The sequence below is a fragment of the Microtus oregoni genome, unplaced genomic scaffold (genome assembly GCF_018167655.1).
Source record: "Microtus oregoni isolate MIOR12 unplaced genomic scaffold, Mior012 000022F_ref0000154, whole genome shotgun sequence".
Lineage (NCBI taxonomy): Eukaryota > Metazoa > Chordata > Mammalia > Rodentia > Cricetidae > Microtus > Microtus oregoni.
The window spans coordinates 25179791-25195612 of NW_024543081.1; the positions used below are offsets into that span (position 1 = coordinate 25179791).

General features: G+C 45.9%; 1 protein-coding gene across 2 annotated transcripts in view; it reads right to left on the reverse strand.

The window, feature by feature from the left end:
• Tg (thyroglobulin) overlaps positions 1-15822 on the reverse strand; it is a 178334-nt gene that overhangs the window by 120598 nt on the left and 41914 nt on the right. For both annotated transcript variants that reach the window (XM_041671938.1, XM_041671939.1), the window contains exons 22-26: positions 15515-15685; positions 9776-9892; positions 8377-8492; positions 6111-6219; positions 1198-1389 (exon numbers count right to left, since the gene is read on the reverse strand). In XM_041671938.1, coding sequence (XP_041527872.1) covers positions 1198-1389; positions 6111-6219; positions 8377-8492; positions 9776-9892; positions 15515-15685 — 705 coding nt within the window. The remainder of the gene's footprint in view (positions 1-1197; positions 1390-6110; positions 6220-8376; positions 8493-9775; positions 9893-15514; positions 15686-15822) is intronic.

The window sequence follows — 15822 nt, forward strand, 5'->3', positions numbered from 1 at the left end:
TTCGGTTACCTTTAGAAGCCCTGGGTCTCTTTCTCCCTGCCTAGTGGCTCTACCTTTCTTCCAAGTATTCACCAGGGTCTGACACACTGCACATCTTCTCACCCATCACCTTTTGTCTCCCCAGAATTCTCACCTGCACTCAAACCTTTTATTTTTTTATTTTAAAAAAGACAGGGTCTAATGTATCCTAGGCAGCCCTCTATATCAATGACTTTGAACTTCTAATTCCCTTCCTCTGCCTCCTTAGTAGGATTGCAGGTGTGCACTTCCAAACCTGGCTTTATGTGGTGCTAATCATGGAGACCAGAGCCACATGCATACACGACAATCATTCTAATCACTGAACCACATCCCCTGCCCTAGTCCCACAATGTCCGATGTCACCAGGTGGTTTCTGTCTTCTGTTCACTCTGAGGCTACTTGCTTATCCTCTTCCATCCACGCGGCCCCTCTGGGCCCTGGAGCTTTGCATCCAAGATGAGACACATTCTGTAAATGTCTCAAATGTGTGTCAAGTCCAGGCGGACTCCTGAGCTCTCTAAGTCTCCCTCTGAGGCCGTGCGATAGATAACCTGGTGTTTCTGCTATTCATTACTGACTACAGAGCCAAATCCCACTGGGAGAGCCAGCCACAAACCTCTTCTTTCCATCCCCAGAGTCCTCTTGAATTTGCCTTATTTTCCTCACCCCACTGCCACCACCCTAGTCCAGGCCACCTGGTCTTCTGCATAGCTTCTCACCTTCTTGACCCCTCCACACCCAAGTGAACATCATCTGTCACTTTTTCTACGCTTCAATCAGAGTGCTGGCTTCAAAGGCAAATGTGACCACAACCCTTACTGGCTTTAAGCCTTCCATGGCTCCCAGGTATTCTCAAGATGAAAACGCTTGCTAGTGCAGCTGGAAAGGTCCCCTTGATGCGCCTTCTTCCTGCTGCTCCTTCTTAAGCCATGGTTGACAACTGCTTGTTCTCTCTGTTCTGGGGATCACAGCCAACTTGAAGTTCCTCCTCTTCATCATGAACTGACTTCTAACATACTCTCTTTCTTACTCTATCCAGGACTATCATAACCTCTTCGAGTCACCAAGTTAACGTATACACTCTATTCAAGACCTAAGGAAATCGTCACTTCTTCTCAGCATTGGCTCCAGGTGCCCCATACCCCTGGGTAGGCCCAGCCCTCCAGTCAGCCATACCTGCTTTGACCTGTGTGAGGATGAAGCCGTCACAGCACGAGTCACGGTCGCAGGCAAGCAGACAGAAGAGGTGTGCGTCTGTCAGGTTGACTCCCAAGGCTGAGAACACCACAGGGCTGTACAGCCCAGAGAGCACGTTTTGAAAACCTGTTGGTTCGAAGCTCTTCTGACCAGCTGCAGTGGATTCATGCCCTAAAGAGAGGCAGAAAGAGTCTGAAAAGACCTCAGAACCCTTGTGGGGTTGAGCAGAGCTCTCTGATCTCAATCAAGTCACTGAGTATGGCCCATGTGTGCGGGGAACACTGTGCAACCAAGACAGGATTCTCTCTGAGCATGAAACCTCTGTACATAGAGAGGATATGACTGCCACACATGGACCTCAAAGCCATTTACCTGGACCACACACATTATACCTGTGAATATCAGCACACCTAGAAAACTGCATGTGCTGTTCCTTTGATTATTCTGATGTGGCAACAATGTCTGCATAGACACTGCACCCCATACTATCTCATTTCTTATTTATTGCTTCATGTATGTAACATAGATAAGCCTGAACACATGGCAGCGGCAGACAAGGAAACTAGGCTGCCATCATTCAGAAGTCACAATGGATGCTAGCTCTTCCATCCTGTTATACCAAACATCAATAGAGGAGCTTAGAGTAGAAAGGCAGCTGCAGGCTAAGGGGTCTAGCCTCTTGCTTTCAGCCTGCCTTAGGTTCTTTCTTCCAAAGTCCCTAACACACGACCCTTCACTATGTGACCTACCATCACTCAGCCCCTGCTGACACCTGCTTTTCAAGCTGCTTTCCCCACTGTCCAAAACAGCTGTTTCTAAGGAACTCAGCACACCTTTTTCTGTCATTAAGCCATCGGCTTTAGCCGGGTCATATTGTCTCTGCTAACCCTCTGATTAAAAGTGGCTTGCTCTGAGGCTTGCCTGTTCCTAATTCTAGTTCTCCTTAGAGCACCAATCTATACAGTGTGAGTGTGTTGCCTTATTCTTGTGCTCATGCTATTCCGAGGAGAGAGCCTTAGTCTGTGGTGTGAATTGGTGTCCCTGGTCTACAGCAGGTTCAGGTGGCAGAGGAGTCCATGCTTTTCCTGTACTGACTTCCAGTAGCCCATCGGCGGTCCAGGCCTACACTGACTCCCATTTCTAGAGACACTGCAGAGGCTTGTGGCCCAGCCTCAGATTCTGAAGGTCCCAAGGGAAGACCCTGATGGCTCCTTACTACACAAATGCCAGGATCCTCTGGGCCTCTGCTTCCTCACCTACACGCAGGCCTGAGAACCCTTCTCCTCACAGACATTGAATGGATGCAAACTGCATAGAAAAGAGCTATGCAATGATCCCAGGGCTAGCAGATGCCCAGCAGGTGTTGTACACTCTCCAAAATGCCAGCATCTCTTCCCTCCAAGCATGGACCCATTCAGCCCCATCTGCTTCCTACCCCATGGAAAGCCGCTACCATCCCGCAGTGGAGCCCAGGTCCCCTTAAAGGAGACATCCTGTTTGTCACCTTAGGACTTGCCACTCCTCCCCTACATTTACGCCCTTCTTGGGCCTTTAGAAAAGACCCACACCCCCAGTGTATTTAAACTATGGGAGAAAATGTTCACACAGCAGCTCCCAGATACATGCATCATGAGCTTCCAGCCAGACGTCACTCTCTGAACATCGATTTCATTAGATCAGAGCTATGCTGCCACCGCCATCTGAAGGCACAGTGGTGCCCGTGACTGCTGATTGTCCTTTTCATTGCCTAGGTTCTCAGGCTGCAGTTCTACTGGCCAGTACTTCCTGGTGCCAAGGCCAGAGTCAAGGCTAACCTGGATGTCCTTCACATAGGGCACGTGTCACAGAAGACCCTCAATTGCTATACAATAGGCTTCCTCCCAGTTTGGGAGTATCACTCGCAATGCCATCTCTTCTAGAGCCCCCCTCCCCTGACTGCTAAAGCTGTTCATGTTCACTTTGGTCCCATCTCTCCTCCTCACTCTGAGAACATCACATGCTACAAAATGTTCTCCTCACTGAATTCATTCTTCTCTCGTTCAGTGTTATGTTCTGCTCACAGTTTTAGCCACTGGGTCACTCACTAAAGCCCATATAGTCCTATGAGGCCCAGTGAGAAGTTCAGGACACGGCAAGGCTATATGCTCTATACGGCTGTCGTGTTCTCCACAATGGAGTAGGTCCCAGTGATCATATGTGAAGGATGTTTCACCTGGATGTAGTGGGTAGTTGGATGCGTCCCCTTTCCAGATCTCGTCTTTTGTTTGAGGGCTGGGCTAGCCCATAACAGGAGTTTCTTAGCATTGGTTTCCTGTGATGCTAAGGATCGCATGCTCCTCTCACAGGTTGCAGGACCATAGACCTCAACTGGGTAAGGAGCAGGAGATGTTGGGCATTGTAGAAAACTGGGAGTCTCTAACCACCCCCCCCTCTTTTGGTTCCATCACACAAGTGACTTAGGGTGAGGGGTGGAACTGGACAACAAGGCCCTTAGCGAGTGAGGACTGTTTAGAACCTGTGTTATTTCCTCCTGTATTATTAGCATGCTGAAAAAAGAACTGAGCTTAAAGTAGAAGTGGGAAATAGTCTGATCGGAGGTGGAGTAAACACAGGAGGTTGAGTCCAGCTGCCTACCACTTCCAGTACAGCGGGAACACATCTTGGCTTTAAACAGACAGAAAGCAAAATAAAGCACCGAGCCAATTTCTGCCCTAGGTTGAGTTTGGCTGCAAAAAAGGTTCTCACTTTCCCTTGTAATCCAAATATAAACTTCCAGGAGACAGGAGGAGGCACAGAGCAACAAGCACTTAAACATAATTGTATTTTTAAGTGTGATAAAAGGCTAAATTACAGTTTTCAAGGGATATTTTTAGCTAGGCTTGCCTCATTTGCTTTGGCTTTTATTGTAGAATAAAGCAATCTCTAAGCTTTGTTATACTTAAAAATGGATGGTAGGAACACAGTTACACATTGAGGCAGAAGCTGTAGCAGCCCTGGCTGTAGGTCAGAGAAAGCCAACACAAAAGATGCTGGTATTGCAGACATGCCCTGTTCCATCGGGACAGGGATGTGAGGGAGAAAATACCGTGCTTGTCCTTGCACAGGATGAAGGATGCTGTAGGGTCAGCTGAGGCTGTGACCTGCCCATCTAATGCCAGCAGCTTCCAGCTCAAGGCTGAAGCTTCAGCGTGCTCTAGTCCATGTGCCTAGAGCTGCAGTCCTCAGAGAACCCCACCTCACTCCTCTCCACCCTCAAAACCCAAGTCCTGCCTCCATTACTTGCCTTCTGGTCATCAGCCAACAGGCATTCTCACTTTTCCAGTTCATGCCAAGCAGTGTTTCCAGGGGTAACAAGGGCTACCTCATTGAACCTTCCTGACACTCAGATCTCACTGCTATAAACATTAAAGTCTAGACTATCTGGGAAGATTCCAGAGATCAAACAGCTAGCCCTGTGAGGGTTCAGTACACTCAGCTGCCTCCAAGGCAGAAATCAGACATGGAAGTCAGAAATCTTGCCTCTCAGAACCACTGGAAAGCTATAGTCCAGAGAACAGAACTGGGGAAGGAGCCACAGGCCACAGAACCCAGCTGCATACTGCTGGCCCCTCTCTGACATTGCAGATGAGAAGCAGGGGGTAAACAAGGCAGGACAGAGGGGTGCAGGCCACAGGACACTAGAGACATTTGCTACTCACCCCTCCCATACTCCCAGGGTCCCGGGCTTTCCTCCTGCTATCCCTGTGCTATTTTAAGAATGCTGAGGCCCCAGCACAGCTCTTCAGGAACAGACAGAGAGACTGTGAAGAGCTGGCAAGATAGCTCAGTAGGCGAAGGCTCTTGCTGCCAAGGCTGCCAGCCTGCATTTGATCTCTAAAACCCATATGGTGGAAAAAGAAAATGACTTCCTCAAGTTGTTCTTTGACTGCCACATGCATCCTGTGGTGTATGTGCGCCAACTTACACACACACACACACACACACACACACACACACACACACACAGAGAGAGAGAGAGAGAGAGAGAGAGAGAGAGAGAGAGAGAGGATAGTTAAGTAGGTAGATAGATAGAAGATAGATGATGATGATGTAGATAGACAGATAGACAGACAGATAGATAATAGATAGATGATAGATAGATAGATGATAGATAGATAGATGATAGATAGACAGATAGATAATAGATAGATGATAGATAGATAGATAGATAGATGATAGATAGATAGATAGATAGATAGATAGATAGATAGATAGATAGATAATAGATAGATAGATGATAGATAGATAGATGATAGATAGATAGATAGATAATAGATAGATAGATGATAGATAGATACATAGATAGACAGACAGATAGATAGATAATAGATAGATAGATAGATAATAGAGATAGATAGATAGATAATAGATAGATGATAGATAGATAATAGATAGATAGATAATAGATAGATAGATAGATGATAGATAGATAGATGATAGATAGATAGATAGATAGATAATAGATAGATAGATGATAGATAGATAGATAGATAATAGATAGATAGATAGATAATAGATAGATAGATAGATAGATAGATAATAGATAGATGATAGATAGATAGATAGATAGATAGACAGATAGATAGATAATAGATAGATAGATAGATAGATAGATAATAGATAGATAATAGATAGAAAGTTAGTCATTTTTAAAAGATACATGGACTATTAAAGGAAGTCTTTGTTTCTGAGGACTTTCAAGTTTCCATAAAGAAAAAGAAAAGATACATGGGAAAGTGAGATGTGTAACACACAGTAGAATATTTCTTGTTATTCACAATACACCTCCCCTCCCATCCAGATCCACCCCTTCTGTCTCTCATGGCGTCAGCCACCCAGCATGCTCGACCTACCTTTCTTCATATACACAGCCAGAGAGCCCGCACCGCTAGCCCTCACTTTCACCTGGCACGTAAGGCTCCTGAAGCTGGTTGCCTTAGAGTTGCCCGCGGCATTTTGTTCCTGGAAGTGGACAACGGGCCCCATTATTATCCAGTATTCCCCATGGTTTACAGCAAGGCGGTTACATATTTACTAAACTATAAGCACAGTTATCTATCGAGGGACTGCCAGGGAAGTTCATGGGGATGTCTGGTTCTAGGTCTTCCAGCTTTATTAGAGGGGCACCGTGGGAGCAGCAAACTCTCTCATCAACTGTGCTGGCAGCTGTAAAAGACATGCAACTGGTGAAGAGTCTGTGACAGGGGTGACGGGGTGGATTCTGTAGAGAAGCAGGACCTAGGAGAGCTTCCCAGAAAAACTGAATATGAACAGGGCTCGAATTGGAGACCAGGAACTCTATCCAGTGAGATGGGCAGTGGGTGGAGAGGGGAGGTGGGAGGAGCCTGCTCAGGGGAGGCCTGACCACAGATGGGTTCTGAGGCTTGGGAAGGTGAGTCAGACTCCAGTGCCCCTCCCATTCTTGGTCACCTTTGATCTCTTTCCTGATTGGCTTTCAATGGTTCTGCCAGATGGGTGGGTGGGGCAAAACTGACCACACTCATCTGTGGTTTGTTTCTAGGATTTTGCCAGCCATGGAGTTTCACGTGAGGGCTCTTTAGGGCAGAGACTAAGTACAGGCTACTCGAAAGTACTGTCTCTTCATGCTTTCTTACAGAAGAGACCAAGGCCAGAGGAGGGAAGGGAGGGCATAAAATGAAGGGGCAGTGAAGACCTGAAAGGGATTGAGGTAGAGATCCAGAGTGGTGAGGGCCTTCCTTATCCCTTTTGGTTTTACCTGCCTGGGCAGGAGTCAAGATGGACGTCTGGACTTGAGAGACTGAACTCCTGCACTACGGTTCCCAAATCTGAAAGGAGTTGGTGCTGCAGAGCTGTAGCTAGGAATGGGGTCCTAACCCTCAAGGAGATGGACAGATAAGATGTAACTAACATCCAAGCCCCACTCCCACCTTAGAACAGCACTGAGAGCCCAGGACTCTGGGGAGGAACCTTAATAATGTTCCAGGCAGGGCTTCCAGCGAAACTTCCTGCTGGCCCAGCTCGAGATTGGGGAGGGAATAACACTGACAGCAGCGATATCCATTCATAGCAAAGCTCACAGCAGAAATTGTCCTGTGTGGCAGTTGGAAGCCACCCTCCATCCTCACAACCCTGCTGTGATGTGGGTATATAGTCATTTATTACTTGTGGGGGGGGATGGTGTCTGAAGGACCTGGAGACTAAATAGCAGAAAAATTATATTTCAATCTGAGTCCTGCCAACATTTCATTTACATCAAACAAGCTGCTAAAACTCCAGGGTGGGGGAGCCCTCTCCAGGCACCTGGCAGGGCATCACGCGGGAACACTCTAACTCATGGACACAGACACATGCTGTGTCCATGGCCGGTGATGCTTTAAAGCAACCGTGCACCTGGGTGTCCTAAACTGAACGCACTTGAAGTGGGTCATACATACTCACGCTATGGACTGGCTACCACGATAAAAAAGATGCAGACATGCAAAATGCATGAGGGAGTTGGGAAAGAAAAGAAGACTAATTGTGTCCACATACACACAAACTAAAAAAGGGTTACAATATGTAGACATTTCTAAGAGGACCCAGGAAAATCTGGATAGTAAAGTGGAGACTTGCAACATCAGGCATTTAGGACCCTGGGACCTGGGACTTGATCTTGGCTGGATGCCCTTCTACCCTAATGCAACAGCACAACCTAAAACTTCTCATCTCCCAATAACTCCACTTGTAGAAACAGCAGTCGCATGTAGGTCTGATGGATGTCTAACCTTTTTATATTTCCAAAGCACAATCACACTTGATTTCTACAATGGAAGCAATGCTGGTGTCCAGAGCTCAAGAGTCAGATGATATTTAGGGCTCTGGACAATAACCCCTTAGCATGAGGACCTAAGCTGCCTGATGAGGTAAGCAATGGCAGAGGATGAGGTTTCTTTACACTGAGGCGCTGTTCTGATTGGTCAGATGCTATACTATTCCTGTTGTCACTTCCTTAGTCTCTCTAGCCCAGGACAGCTACAGTTCCCGAACTGACCATCTTGGACAATCTTCAGGCACAGGGGCCACCTGATTGCCTCCACGGGAACAAAAGAGCATGTTCAGCACAGAGGAAAAGGAGTACAGCTCTCTGCTGTGACTTACCTGATCAGACGTCACACAGGCAAAGTTGCTTCGTGTCCAAGAATAAAAGTCACACAAAACCTCTGGCCCCATTGTGGATACTGTGAGGAAGCTGCAGGCCTCATCGTCTGCACAATCTGCAAGAACCATGAGAGAGTAACCCCTGGACTCTCAGATGATGCTGAGGATGGGACAGTCCCACAACCTGCTCTCACTCTCATCTCCTGTACATATCTCCACTATACACACACACACACACACACACACACACACACACACACACACTCACAGCATCCAAACACAAATACTCACGTCGTACCCAAATACTAGAGGCATGGGAAATGACTTTCCTGGTTGAAGATATCCAAAGATCTGCTGGCGCTGGTTGCCTTGGAGTGGGAGAGCCTGCTCTCACATCTCTATCAGACCCTGTCTTGCCCGACCTTCCTGACAAAGTCGTTTCACTCTAACTTCTGTTTATTGCTGTCCCCTTGCTTTAAGCACTGGGTTTCACCCTCTTGTATAAAGTATCTCCTGGTGCTCCCAAAGGACTTTGTCCTCTCTGCTAACCTCACTCCATATAATTCTATACCTCCTTTTCATTTGCCTCCTGCCTTGTCTTTCCAAACCAAGCTGTGTCACAGTGCGATGGTGCACACGGGTGCCTATGCAATACTCTGCAGGGACAAGCGACCCTCCAAGGTACCTACAAAGGCTATTGTCCTGGTGTTGCCTCATCATGTCTGCACAACTTTTCCCTTGGCACTGTCCATCCAATCCCCACACACCACTCTTCTACAGATAATTTTGTTAGACCTCTAGTTCCTACCTTTGCGTTGTGTTCACAATACAAACAAGAGCATAGACTTAGCCTAAACAGAGATGTTATCCAAAGTAGATCCTTGTCCAGAGTGCCATTGGAAGAGGTATGTGGTCGTGGCCACAATTGCAACTTTTTTGTTATTGGAAGAGGTATGTGGCCACAGCCACACTTGTAAAATATCTGTTAGCCTGGGTTTGAATTTAAGACTTGTCACTTGCTAACTCCATGCCATTGAATGATCTACTGACACTCTCAACACCTTCTTCTCATCTGTGCCTTGGGATCACTATGGGGTGACTGTAGCGTGATAGATGCCCCTGTAGAGAGGCATGTTCAATGAGCAAAAATTGTTACTCCTACCTCTCAGAACAGATTGCATATGTACGTGGTGATACACAGGAGGCTACATTTTTATTTTCCAACATTCAGCGCAACTTGTGGCAATTAGTAGATACGAGATAAACCGCAGAGGAGTTAGGAATTGCACAGACATTTAATAAATCAAGTTGCCTATGTTTTTGACTAATTAAATTTTTCATCCCATTGAATAATGTGGTTTTCCCTGTCTCTCCATGTGTGCATTTCCTTAAGGCTTACCTGCCAAACACTGTACCAGTGGGGAGTCAGCACCAGGGACTTTGGATTTGACTATCACAGGAGAACTGGCATCAAAGATCACCTTCGATTCTGGAACTTTCTCGAATTTCTGCATCACTGGAAATGAAACAGACCCATGAGACCCAAGCCTGAAGTGTATTGAAGACATTTTGCACATAGCTATTAGGTCAGGCTAGAGAGTCCTGTTAAGGTCAGGATGTCACTGAACCCATTCTCACCCTTGGTCACATATCTGTCTCACATGGTGCAATTGCCATAGAAAGGAGCTCCAGCCTGCTGCCTCGCTCACAGTTCTCAGCAGGATAGCTCGCTGGTCTCCTTCTCCCACCCTATTCCCGGGAAGGAAAGGGAAGATCTCATGTTATAGTAGACCTTTCATCTCATCTCTTCTCATTGCTAACTGATTTTTTTTTCCTGTCTAAGCAGCATCTCTGTCCCTGTCTTTGAATGCTAATTATACTACATGATGATTACATTGAAATCGTCCTTCCCTTAAAATAATCTGAGTTCTTTCTGAAGTGAGGTAAGCTATTTTTACAGGCCGAAGCAAACATGTGCACATGAGGTTTTGCAGATTTGGAGATGAGTCACGTGGCTCCTGCATTTTTTCAGACCGTATTTACTTAAGTGATAGGTTGTCATCTGTGTCTCTAGCTACCGTCAACACACTTGAGATCCATTTGGCGGGACTCACAGAGCCACCTGCTCAGGGAACTAGGCAAGTGAGGAGGAACAACAGACAAATGTCGGCAGCTTTGTGACTTGGAACACATTCCTCACAAAGGGTAGGGAGAGTTACAGTCAAGGAAAGAGAACTGTCTTCCAAACCACAAAAACTCCAGTGTGCCTGTACTGTAGGCCTCAATCAAAACACACAAATGTTATGTATAATCCCCTTAGCACACCCAGTCATCATTGCAGACCTGGATGTAGGTGATCATTATTATATATATCCAATCCATTATAAACAAGTTTTGCATCTACATTGTTCTGTGTAGGTCAATACATCCATGTCTTTAATGAGGAAGCAGAAAACAATCTAAGTAGATGAAGCATTAAGTCGTCTTTTTCTCAGCTTTCATATGCGAAGCATAGAAATGCTTTAGTGGTAATACATAAACAACAAGCTTTAAGCTTTCCGATGCTTTGATGTTGAAAAGTCGTCTGCGGAACTGTCATCTAGGTGAACAAAAAGGACTAATTCAAAGAGTCAAGGATGAGAAAAGGAATAGCATGTGACAAGTGGTGTTTGTGTGTGTGTAATATTCACTTATATAAAAACTTTTAAAAATTAAGAAATAAAATATTTTCCAAGTTTACAAAGTGACCCATCTGCACTCATCACTGAAGTTGCCAGGTTCATAAACTCAGCCCACATAATCCCCTTCTCTTTTTATTTTTCCATCCTTTATTACTTAGCTTATACTCTAGAAGTGCCAGCCTAGCAAATACCACAGAAGGCTCGTTCCAGTGTCAACAAGGACACTTTGATGGAGACTGCCTGTCCATGTTTTAGATTGAACCAAACTTGACAGGTCTTTCAGTTTCTAATGAAGTCTACTAAAAGTGCATCCCTTTTATCTCTCTGCTTAGAGATTCTACATGAACAGGCCCCAGTAGTGTAGTTCTTCTCAGTCCTGGTTGCTATGAAGAAGTTCATTGCCAGCAGAGCAGAGGGGCTAGTGGAGGTTAATTTTGGTATTCACATGCTCTCTTTGTATACTTTTTATGTATCAAAGCAGAGTTTTAGAATATTGTAAAAGAAGCCTAAAGGTTAATGTTAAAATGGCATATGTCTAGCCATGACTCTTGCACAGTAAATCATGGCTGTGCCCATTGTCCTCCATGGTAAAGGGAATGCACTAATTATAGCGGAACCATTGCAAGCTGACACAATGATGGAGTCCCTTGTTTCACAAATAGATGGGCAGATAGGTGAATGAATAGCTGGACGGCTGGATAAACACACGGACACATATGTGATTAGCAATGTAATTCCCACCTCGGTGAGCCAGGAGAGTGTGTCATGATTGTATAATTTCAATAGCAGGGAGATATCTCTGTTTAGATATATGGTATGGTGCACAAAAGCATAGCATGGGTCAACAAGAGCAGATTTAAGAACCTGGATCTAGGCTGCAGTGGTTAAGACTACTGGCTACTCTTCCAGAGGTCCTGAGTTCAATTCCCAGCAACCATGTGGTAGCTCACAACCATGCGTAATGAGATCTGGTACCCTCTTCTGGCATGCAGGTAGACATGCAGGCAGAACACTGTATACATAATAAATAAATAAATTGAAAAAAACAAAAGAGCCTGATCTAAAGTTAAAGAGAAGATAAACTTGATCTATTTCTCCTGAGTAAGTCAAGGCAATGTGGGGAGTATAGGAGTACACTGACCAAGTATTCACAGAGAAAGTAAAGGGAACCTCAGTACTCCGCAGCTGTAGGCACTGAAGACATAGAGACAGCAGGCCACAAGCCACACCATATTAGCTCTGGAGCCAAATTTCCGCTCATATCCCAATGCAATCACTCCTCACTAGTTCTGTGACCTCAGGCACAATTTCAGCTTCTGAGAGTCCCAGTTTCTTGGCTATAAGAATTCAATAAATAGCATGGGAGAAATGGCTTATGAGTTACAAAGTGTGTCCTCTGTGAAGACTCCTGAGAGTTTGCAAAATTGGCCACAGGAACTCAAACCATAAGGGACTCTCCTTCCTGGCAGACAGACCTGTAGGGCATGGTTTTGAAGAAGCCCTGCTAAGAGGAGCAATTCATCTACTCTGTCATCAAGCACATATTGCTCTGAAATAAATCAAGACATCAGAGTGAGCTGTAGGCCCAAAGGGCACATACTTCAATGAGACTGGGACACAGGAACGAGGTGCCATATTGAAACCTCACTTTGCCCTAATGGGTGCATAGTTACAGAGACATTCAAAAGACACTACGTGAGGAGACTTGACTCTCAAAGTAACCACGCTGGGACCCTCATAGCGAAATCACTGGGCTGAACCAGAGGATAAGAAAGAGGACATGGTAAGCCTGGAGTGTCTGAAGATGACACCGCAGATCTGGGCAAAGGGTAGCTCCACACAGAGACACTGTGAGAGGGTGGGGAGGCTGAGCTCTAAAGCCTGGGTATTCTCTGGGCGGAAATGCCTCCAATGTGAGACCGCACTTTCCTCCCCAAAAGCTTGAGATGTGGAGAAGGGACACACCGACACACCCTCAAAGAGCTATTCCTTAACACAGAAGTCCCTTGCACCTCCAGAGAGCGAAATAAACTCCCAGCTTTGCCAAAGACGCTGAAGATGCCCTGAAAACGGAGCAAAAGTCAGTGCCTTGGGGACATCCCCTCCAGCTGTCAGCCGAGCTGTGACTCCAGAGTGCGTCTTAGGCTGCCGTCGAAAGCGTCTTTTCATTCTGAATGAGGGCAGCACAGCACTGAGCCACGTCAGGGACACAGAGAGACCTCAAAGCACCGAGGCAATAATTCCCGAGCAGCCTGTTATCATCAGGGCTGCTTTGCATCTCACCTGGAAATGAGCCCCCATCTGGTCTTAGAATCTGCCAGTTTGCATCCAACTCCTGTGACTGTTAGCCCTACCCACAAGAAGAGGGACTGAGGAAAAGAGATTTCTGGACTGGTGAGATGGCTCATCCTGATTACTTTGTTTAATTTCTGAGCCTACCTTAGAATGAGAACTGATTCTCGGACCTCCTCACAAATGCAATGACAAGTGCATGTGCATGTGCACACACAAATGATAAAAACAGAAGAATATAAGACTTCTGCGGATTTTCATGGAACGTACACACTCTCTTCACAAAATGCGTGAGATCTGTTACCACTTTGCTGGATAAGAGGAACAATGGCTCTGACCCTTGGAAAATGATTATTTCTTACCGAAATGTGTCTCCTTTTATCATTAGCTGTGCTGACTTCCCCAGAGGACAAGAAAGCCCTACGTATTTGTTTGTGTATATCTATGAATTCATGAGAAAATGTACGAGTATGTGTGTGTGTGTGTGTGTGTGTGTGTGTGTGTGTGTGCATGCATCCATGCAATGAATCTGAATAGAAACACAGATAAGTGCAATGATAAAGACAGAGTGTAGGGAGTGAGATACATCCAAGATTAAATCGAGTTGTGCGGCATCCTAGCTTTAGGTTAAAGATAAGCACTTAGCATTCCTTGCTGCTATGTCCTCAGGTAAAATACTGGGAAAAATAATCTCAGGACACTAAAAGTATACTGTGGTGAATATGTAGAATTCTGACACATGGTGAGCTCACATAGGACAATCCTTTTCTTGCACAGTTAAGAAGTCTGGCCAGCAGGACTCATCCCAACCCCAGCTGGTCCAGTGGGGAAAGAAAGCAAACCATGGGGCCTCAAGCAAAGGGAGAAGGTCTGTGAAGGCGGAGCTGAGTCCCAAGGACATAGAGAGGCCAGCACAAAGGGACTTTGCCCATTGTTTCCGTCCCTTCCCATACCTTTTCATAAACAGAGGAGAAGCAGGTAGCAACAGCTCCTCAGCATCAGTTGCCTGAAGTGTCTGTCACCGATGCTGGGCATGGGGAGCTAATGCATTTGATACCCTATAAGAGAGGCCCTTGGATCTCCACCTTACACATGAGGAAACTGCTGAGGGCGAGTGAGTGTACAGGACTACACCAGCAGCAAGGGGACTTTTGGGGACTTAGCCACTCTGACCACAGACACCACACCCTTCTCTTCTGCTCTGTAGACTCACACCTTCCAATGGTACTCCTGGGACCTTCTCATCCAATGCCTCACCGAGGACCTGAGGTAGTGCTTGGTGAGTAATTGTTGACATTTGAGGAGATGTAGATTCTCACAATGTCTCAGAAAACAGACTGGGTGATTAGAGAGGTTGAGCAAGTCACTCAAAGTGACCCCATAAGGAAGCGATAGAATAAGGACAGATACCCAATCATTCCACGGCATCCAGCTGAGAGGAAAATGCTACCCAGATCCACAGAGCCAAGCTGCTTATAATAGAGGAGGCCTCACCAGCTCAGATTTTGTAAAAATTCATCTCTTTTGCTTTCCAAGTTATTCAGGGGTAATGTTCTTGTGATTCCTGAAACTATTTTCAAATGATTCAACAGCAACAAAAAAAAGCAAGCATAGTAACAGCTCTAAGTGAAGGAAATCTTCATTTTACATTTCTTCCAACTTCTCTGTAGGTTAAAAACTTTTAGTATAGAGTAGGAGACTGTGGTAGTTTGAATGTAATTGGCCCCTATAAATTCATAGGAAGCAGCCCTATTAGGAAGTGTGGCATTGTTGTAGTAGGCAAGGCCTTCTTGGAGGAAGTGTGTCACTGTGGGTGTTGGCTTTGAGGTTTCCTATGCTCAATATACCACCCAATGTCACAGACCAGTTCCTGTTCCCTGTGAGTCAAGATGTAAGAAATCTCAGCTCCTGCTTCAGCACCATGTCTGCCTATACACTGCCATGCTCTCCGCCATGATGATAATGGACCAATCCTCTCAAACTGTAAGCTGCCATCTTACTTAAGTGTTTTCCTTATAAGAATTGCTGTGGTCATGATGTCTCTTCATAACAACAAAAGCCCTAACTAAGACAGAAACAAATATCATCTGTGTGTAATGCCCTTTTCTAGGTCCCTGAAGACCCTGATCGCAGCAACCACAGTGGATATAATAACCAGTACATACTCAGGCACTGGGAATCTGAGAGCTCGGCCTCTGTCTGCAACCACTGTAGCCTCTGCCCTTCGCTGTCCACGCAGAAGGCTGCGCCACTGTCCCTGTCCCTCTGGCTGGCTTGGTACAGGCCATCCTGGTCACACTGTAGGCCAGCCTCATTCCTCTGACAGTCAGTGATACCTGGAACAACAGATGAACACGGTAATGAGTAACAGGACTGTGTGGTCTGTTCCTTCTCTTCCACCTTCCAGGACCCCTGGGCTGTGGTGATGTCAAAGTCATGGGTAAGCCAGACATTCTAGCTGAAATCTCTGCGT